General features: G+C 52.9%; 1 protein-coding gene across 3 annotated transcripts in view; it reads right to left on the reverse strand.

Annotated features, from left to right (window-relative positions):
• DPF3 (double PHD fingers 3) overlaps nucleotides 1-6,710 on the reverse strand; it is a gene marked incomplete at both ends in the record, with an annotated part of 161,878 nt that extends 155,168 nt beyond the window's left edge. For all 3 annotated transcript variants that reach the window (XM_082317121.1, XM_082317120.1, XM_082317122.1), the window contains one exon: nucleotides 6,679-6,710. In XM_082317121.1, coding sequence (XP_082173247.1) covers nucleotides 6,679-6,710 — 32 coding nt within the window. The remainder of the gene's footprint in view (nucleotides 1-6,678) is intronic.
• Between the last annotated feature and the right edge of the window lie 1,942 nt (nucleotides 6,711-8,652).

An 8,652-nucleotide genomic window follows, 5' to 3' on the forward strand; every position in this document is an offset into this window, starting at 1 on the left:
GCTGCTGATCACAGCCACCTAGCGCACACTCATCAGTACCCATCCCTGCCCTGCTCTCGCTGCTCCACTGACTCCCTGTGAAGCCTCCCCTCAGCCAGTGCTGGGGTGCCGGTACAACCTTCCATGCGGCTGGAATTGCAACTCTCTGACCGCACCCGGCTCAGGCAGGTAACCTGAAAACTGAGACGCATGCTGACATACTCCTGCTGTTCCCAGACTGGAGGGGATGGGGGCGTGAGAAGGATATTTGCCAGCAGCCGTTGAGACACTGTATTATTCTTCTCCAAGACATCTGCTGGGAATCTGTGGTTAAAATATGCTCTGCTGGGAAATAAACCATATATAACAACTTAAAAAATAGTATCATACTTCTAATAATTTAGGCTAGTAAAGATAAATAAGAATTTTAAACATTTAGTATTCAAGCACTCACTTGTGATATTTGTGTTATATGTCACTCAGTCACTCAGTGAAAATACACTGGGCAGTTTTGTTCTTTCTTTTGAAATAAGAAAGAAGAAAGGAAAACCACTTTCTACTTCTCACACACTAGTCCAGTGTATTTGGGTTTGTTCCACAAATTGTAGAGAAGTTTTTTAAAGACAAGAAAGAAGCACTTTCATCTGAAAAAATTTGTTTAAAAAAGAAGGATTTTAAAAGTATGCTTTCTTTTAGATTGTGTTGATGAGATAACTTTCCTTCAAAGTAACAAACCAGTGCTAAAACTGGGACCTACGTTAAGGAAGCGATTGGCGCACCTCAGCCTCTGCATCCTGGGCAAAACTGCCAGGCAAAGCCAGAAGAGCAGCACAGTCCTAATGAAGCCCTCAGAAGAGGCCTTAAGCGATGTTGCCTTGGTGCTGCTTCTCTGCATGTGGGAGTATGTCACCCCAGACTGGGAATCCTCAGATCAGAGATCTGTCTGTCCAAGGGAGAAAAACGTCAACTCCCGAAACAGATTCATTCCACTCCTACAAGTCCTCGGGGATAAACAATACAGGAATGGTTCTTGCTCAAGGCAACATCACATACAGACAACACAGTGATGAGCCCAGAATAAATACCGAGATTGTAAAATTGGTCTACCAAGCAAAGAAATTCAGCTCTGACATGAAAGACAAAACAGAGTGAGAAAACACCAGACTCGGCAAATGATAATCCTAAAAGGTGGTTTATCCGCAGCCAATGGCGGCATTGGAATGCCTCATTTCGGGCCAGAAGAGGTACAGCCAACTGTCATAAATTGCAGAAGACAGATATACAAGATGGACAAAGTCTGCTCTTGAGAGCCACCTCCAAATACCACGCTTTCAGTTTTAGGAAAGCAGAGGAAGAAATCAATTTTCATTAGACTACACAAAGGATGAGCCACACATTGCCTCCACTGTGACTCAGACTGAAGACAGAGCCCCGTTTTGCTTTGTGTACTGGACTTCTGCATGGTCTGGGTAAACTACTCCCACTCGGACACTGTGAATCCAATCTAACAGGCATTATGCACCCAGCCCATTGGACATGTGCTTACCTTGAAATTATTATACCCTCCAAAAAAATCATACCTTTGGGCCTCTGTAGCCCAACTCAGGTAGTTCAATATTGCTTTCACACACCATAAATAATGTTTTAAAAATTTTTTCTTCAGCGACAATTTTGTGATACAACCTCCGTCCATCCACACAACTGGACAGACTGTGAAAGGCTAGAACACCAACAAAACAAAATTACAAAAGCAGTGCAACAACTAATCATGCACAAGCAACTCATGGAACCAGACATAACATTTTAACTAGTAATATGTCATTTATTAGACTCTTTCATATTCTAACCAGTGTATCCTCAGGTCTTCCTAACCTGGCTTCTCTGCCCTCCAATGACTTTGGTTTTATGCTCACGTTTCCTTACGTAAATACAATAACATTCATCCCTCATTTTCTCTGAAGGCTTGTGCTGAGATACAGAAAATATAGTTTTCATGTGGACAACAGTTTGGGTTTGAAATGTGTCACACTAGGGCTCATCTGTGGTTTTAGTTGACTTCGGAGCCACCTTGGAAATGGTGCAGAGATTTTGGTACATGATTTAATGTGCCCAACAACACTGTTCTGTCAAGCAAAAGAAAATTCCCTTCTGCAAAGCCACATTAAAATCACCTCCACATCACTTGTAAACACTGAACTGGCAACCTAACTGTCCGTCTATTTTATTGCTTCCACCTGCTGAAAGCAGCACTGCACATTATACTTTCACTTTAATATTAAAAATCAGCAAACAGATGCATATGCAACAACATTAAAAAAAAAAAATCAGTCTTCATCAACACTTAATCAGGACATAGGGCTGTTTCAGGGATGGGTAACGGGATATGGGACCTTCCAGTCAAGAGTCCGCAGCTTGAATTCAAGCCTGAGTTATCGTTAATGAAATACTCTTGCCATGCAAGACCCCAGGACCTACGCTGGTCTGTTGCCGACATGAAACAGGGATGTGAGCATTTCTTCACAGGTGTCTCATGCCACAGAATTCATCATCACAAGGATGGCGATTTGGTAGCCCAGGGGCCGGAGCTGGCTGTCAAGGCAATTTTATCTGAGAAGGTAGAGCAATTGGAAAACGTCACGACCGCTGCTGTGTTTGCAGTGGGAACGCAGAGACAGAAGAGGGCTGGTAGGGTTTATAAGGTCAGCTCTAGCACTGTGCACACAAGTCTGCAATGATCTGGTCCCCAAACACCTGGCAGGGAATAAGTGTCCCCAAGCACATCAAAGTTATCTGACAATACAGCCAGCATGCAAGTGACCTAGCCTAGCACTTGAGACCGAGTTAGCCTCTTTTGTCCCAGAGGCTGCCTTGAGCAAAAGAAAGGGAGAGCACCAGCACTGCTACTCCAAGGCCAAACTACTGGAAGGCAACAGTTCCTCTGGTGAGCATCCAGGTAGAGAACTATACGGCACGAGGGAATCTCACATGCAGAAAAGGCAATAGCCTAACATGTTCCAGTGAGTATGTTTAATTGACAACCTGAAATAAAAGTCAGCTGTGGGAGTAAAGACAGAGAAGGGGTGGGAGGAAACCAGCTCTGCTTCTAGACAAGACTTTGTAAACTACAAGCTCTTAATTACATTAGATGCATTATGGTACCATATGCACATCACTAATAAGGCAGAGATGGAGGAAATGGGACTAGATGCTAAGACTGGAAGTTGAACGGCTGCATTCTAGACTTGATCTTTGAATTAGAAAGTTTCTGAACCACTTTGTCCTAGTTTAGCCATCCATAAAACAAAGGCAATAATCCTTTCTTCACAGGGGTGCTGAGAGGTTTAATTAATGAATGTTTACAAAGTCCGTTGAGATTTCTGACTGACATTTGAAGTAATTCAGAATACTTTCTAACTGCATTTGTTTCTCCTACTGCACCGCTCAAATGTCTCCATATTAAGACATCCAAAGGAGAAGAAGATGGAAAGAAAAACTGTGGAGATGGGTACGCAGGCTAGTGGAAAAAAACAACCCAACAAATCCAGCACTTCAAATCTACTGCTGTCCCATCAAAGCTATCTGAATACTGCCTTTTCTGCAGATGAAGAAGAATGCGTTTATCCAGACACCTGCCGCCTTTCCCTTGCAGATCTGTTAAACTTAGATCTCTGGTATTTGTGCCTGTAGCACCATGTTGGTAAACAACAAGGTATTAAATGGCAGAAATAATAGGCGGTCGTGTCAGGTTGATTGGATCACCAGAGGAAGTGAAGGGGAGAAGAGCAAAGGGATGAAAGCACCAAAAGAGAACCAGAAAGTGAGAAGAGAGCGCTAGACGGAGAAAGAGGCCAGCCGAGTGTGAGGAGGTGCCAAGCGTTAATAAGGGACTCCGCGCACTGAGCTATTCTATGTAATGTATTCCCACAGATGCTCAGGTACACTGGAATACATTATCCCGAGAGACTAGTCTAGCATGAACAAGGCCGCATATGTGTCCAAGTGCCGGAGATAAACTGAATATTGGACACACTCAAATGCACAGGCATACACAGGGAGCGGCTTGATACCTGAGCTAGGATTTCTCGGTCTCTACATTGTCCCCCATCTCAGAGCAAAACCTTTGTGTGGCCAGTTTCTGTAGGGGGCGTTTGTGGGTTTTGAGATACAATCAAAACGCAGACAGAGGAAATGCAAATGTCATTCAGCTCCCTTTCATTGTCAGGAAGGACACATGAGGATAAAATACTGTGCACTGCATCCCTTCCCCTATTATGTGTCCTACTGCTTTTGTCCTAATTTATCCCATGCATAATTTATTTACATGTGTATTGTTTCCCGATCAGCAACTTTAAAGAATAAGTGAAAATTATAAAATGTTTTATTAAACAAGTTGTTAATAAAAAAACGCAGATGGTGTCAGACAGCCAGTACCAGTTCTGTTTCCCCCACATAGCATTAGTACTTTAAAAGGCACACAGAGAAAAGCGAGCCCAGCACTTGATGTCTATTGTTTCCTCCTCTCACAGCCCCCAGGGGCGAGGGGAGGAGAAGGGAGCTAATTATAAGGGGCCTAATCCTGCCCGCCCCGACTTTAGCAGCAGCGGGATCGGGCCCCCGATTCCTTTCGGTGCTGGCGGCCCTTGGGCAGGAGCCGCCCTCTCCGGAGACCGGACCGCGACTGCCGGGAGCCCCACGGTGCCACCAAGTGCCAGGCGCGGTCCCGTCCCCCGGCGGGGCTCCCGGCTCCTCGGGCCGCTTCCCCGCAGCTCCCCGCCTCTCGCCCGCCCTCCCCAGCGGCCACCGAGCCCGGGCTTCCTCGCTACCGCCACTACCCGCGAACGGCACGACCGTAGGCGGCTCCTCCCGGCCCAGGTGAGGAGCCGTGCGGCGCGGCCCCGTCCGTGCGCTGCGCGGGGTGCGGGGGGTGCGCGGGGTGCGGGGGGTGCGCTGCCTGCGCCCGAGCAGCGCCCGGCGGCCCGGAGGGGCACGGGGAGAAGTTGCTCTCGCCTGCACAAGCGTTCAACCTGCCGTCGGGCGGGGGGCACGCCGCCTCTTCCCCGCCGTTTTCAGAGCCCACCACCCCCCGTGAGGGTACTCGGGCTTCTTTGACCACCCCTGACAACTGCGCTCCGCTCTCCCCGCGGGTTTTTATAAGGTGCTACCGGGAGGACGGGGAAATGAAAGCGAAGGTTTTCTGCCAGGACGGAGCAGGAGAGCCGATAAACATGTCAGCACCCTTTCCCGGCTCGAGGCTTTCCTTTCCGTCCGGATCGCAGAGAGACAGCGACAGGAATCCCTGGAAAAACCTTCAAGTGTTTTTCCAGCTCTCCAGCCGGAGAGACTTGAGTCCGGGGGGGGGGAAAAAAAAAAAAAAAAAGAAAAAGAAAAAGAAAAAAAAAAAGAAAAAGAAAAAAAAGGAAAAAAAAGAAAAAGAAAAAAGAAAAAGAAAAACCTCGCAGCCCTAATTTCATCTCTGAAAACTCGAACATATAAAAACACCCACTCAGCGCAGCCAGAAAGTGCAAACGAAGCGTCACCGCCAGGTACTCTGCTTCCCTGCTTTAATAGCAAGAGCGCTGCCCCCGTTAGCGGAGAAGTCGTTTCAAAAAGGTTAAGACAGCTCCTCTCCCCGCACACGGTGCCAAATCCCACTCTCCCTAATGCCTTCAGGGATTAGCGGCGTGCGCTGCAGACCACAAGGAAAATACAGGACGCGATCCAGCAGACGACACCCGGCCGCGGCGGTCCCCGTCTCCAGCCGGCCGCGTCCGCAGCCCCGCAGCCCCGCAACGCCTCCGCGGGGGCAGCACCTGCCCCCGCCCTCCCGCGCTGCCCCGCCGCCGGCGGGGCAGGTCCCGCCCGAGCAGCCCTCGGCTGCTTGTGCCCGCTCTCCGGATGGAAACACAATCCACTCTCTTCGCCACTTTGAAAAGCGAAAGCCTGTCATATGCAAAACAGAGCGCCGCACTTCCTGCCCCACATCCCCGACCGCCAGCCCCGAGTCATTCATTTCAGGCGAGCCCGCCCGCCCGCCTCCCTCCCTCCCGCACGGACGCCGGGGTGCGCCGGCAGCGCCCCGGCCGCCCCGCTCCCCGGCCGCCCCCGCCTCCCCCCGCGGCTCCGCCGAGAGGCGAGGGGGCGGCTCGGCTCCCCCTCCTCAAGTCATCCCAACTCCGCAAAGATTTGCGGAGGCAACTCCGAGCGGCGGCCGGAGCGCGGAGGCAGGGCGCACCGAGCTCCCCCCCCGCCGCCCCGGCCCGGCCCGGCCCGGCCCGCTCCTCCCGCCGCCGGACGCCGGCGGGGCCAGCCCGCCCGGGCCGCGGGGGCGGGCGGCTGTCAAGTGCGCGCACCCCCGCGGGGGCCCCGCGGGACGCCGCCGCCCCGGCCCCGGCCCCGCGCCGCGCTCCGGGAGCCGCGGGCAGCCCCGCCGCCGCCTCCCCGCCCCGCCGCCCCCCTCCGCGCCCGGGCGCCAATTAACCGGCGCGCGAGCCGAGCAATTTTTCCTCGTTAATTTCGGCGCGAGCCGCGGGGATGGGTTGCACAAAAAAGCGGCGAGCAGCTGGGGCAGAAAGGAGGGCGGGAGGAGGGACCCGCCGGGAGGCTGCCGGCGCCCGGCTCAGGCTGGCAGCCGGCGCCGGAAAGGCGCCTTTTTTCATATTTAAACCACGCGGAATATGTACATTTTTGATTCCTACTTACGCTTTCAGGGGGTTGTGAATGACAGTCGCCATTTTGCTACAATGTAACAGAATATTGTGTCTCGGAGTTCTAAAGGTTCGCTGAGGGGAAGCGGCCAGCCAATCAGGGCGCGGCATACCGGCCCGCCGGCCAATCCGGCGCCGCGGGCGGAGCCGGGGCTCTGCTAGTTATTAGGGGAGCTGTCAAAGCCCAGAGGTCACTCCCTCTCCCTGGAACTGGCGGCGAGCAGGTCTTAAAGGGGCAGCGCCCGCCGCCGGCACCGAGGGGGCGCGGGCGGGCGGCGGAAGGCTTCCCCGCCGCTCTCCGGCTCCAGCGCACCGCGCCGGGAGAGGGAAAGCCGGGCGCGCTCCGAGTCCCGTCGCGCCGCCGCCGCTGCCCCTCGTTCCCCAGGCGGCGTGCCCCACCGGGGAAAGCAGCCCGCGCCGCCCCGCTCGCCCCTCCCGCTCCCCGGGAGCGCCCTTCCCGGGCCGTCTCCCTTTCTCCAAAGCCGCTCTCCCCGCCAGGTCTCCGGGCGCTGCCGGCGCTGGCAGCGGCTGCCGGGCAGCGCCGCTCCCGCTCCCCCTCCCCCAGGAATTTCCCTCTCCCCGTCAGTCATCCCGGCCCGCAGCCCCTGCGCCCTTACATAACGCGCGGCGGCCGGACCGACCGACAGACACCGACCGACCGGCCCTGCCCTGCCCTGCCCTGCCCGGCTCTCCCACAGAGCGACTTCTGGCGCGCCGGGAGCCGGCCGCCCGCCCCGCAGCCCTCGGCAGAGGGAGCCGCGGCGGGCAGAGCCCCGACCCCCGCTTCACCGGCCGCGTACCGGGGCGGGGCGGGCGCGGGCGGGAGGCCGGGCCCGGGGCGCCGGGGGCAGAGCCCGCTTCGGGCGGGCGGCAAGCTCCGGGCAGCCTGGGCTCACCTGCAGCTCACGAAGGGAGCTCGCAACGAGCTGCGGGGCAGGACCTCGGTGGTCTGAGCGGTGCCAGTCCCGATCTCACTCGGGCTCCGAAGTAAATCCGCTGAAGTTCACGAATTTACACCCCTGTAAACCAGGCGTCAACAGGAGCAGAGCCAGACCAAGAAGTTTTCTTCTTCTCTGATATTAATGTAAGCTTCGTCACCTAATACTTCTCTCTGAAAGGTCTTGCCTCCCTTCGGGCATCCTCTATCCCTTTAAAAAACACAACCACCACCACCAAACCCAAGCCTGCTCCGCCATTCTTTGCATTTATATAACCAGAAGAAACTCAACTAAAGACAGTTAAAATGTGCTGCTGTGAAACGGGCAAATGAGAGAAGACTACAGAACCAACTTGATTCACAGCTTAATGAATAAAAGAATGGAAGTAATGATGTTTGTGAGATATTCGGGTGTTAACAGAAGCAGAAATAGCACTCTTTCTGAGCTAGTGGGCTGAACTTTAAAAGGCGAAGACAACCAAAGTCTCTCTCTCTTTTAACTGTTCGACAAAATAAAACTTTCCAATACTGAGGCAGAAGAGAAAAGGAAGGGGGATGCAGAACAGACAGATAAATTATTACCTACAGAGAAGAGGAGAGAAGAGAGCAATGCATCACTTTCCGATTCATTAAGGATTCATCAGAAGTTTGCAAAAAGTTAAACTTTCTAAGATCTGTCTAGGGTCCCTTTTTCCACAACACTGCCTACTCCAGCTCCTAGGTCAACCTAGGTACTGTGCCAAGCGTACATCCCCGGAGGGAATCGTCTCTTCCATCAAAGCAATCTAAGCCATTTGGTTACAGGCACTGCTTAGGAGAAGTAAGCTTTCTGTTAGCTGGAGAGTTGCCAAGATGCTGAGATCTATCCCAAAACAGTTCTGGGAAGCAATCTTTAAGAATGTTTCCATTATCATATTACATTATATTATTTAATACAGTAGTAGCCCAGGTGACATTGACTGTGACTTCAGACCCTCCTGTTCGGCGCTCTCTCACCGTGCACAGGAAAAGCTAACCACAAACTGCCGAGTG

The sequence above is a fragment of the Platalea leucorodia genome (genome assembly GCF_965183815.1).
Source record: "Platalea leucorodia genome assembly, chromosome: 7".
NCBI classification, from domain to species: Eukaryota; Metazoa; Chordata; class Aves; order Pelecaniformes; family Threskiornithidae; genus Platalea; species Platalea leucorodia.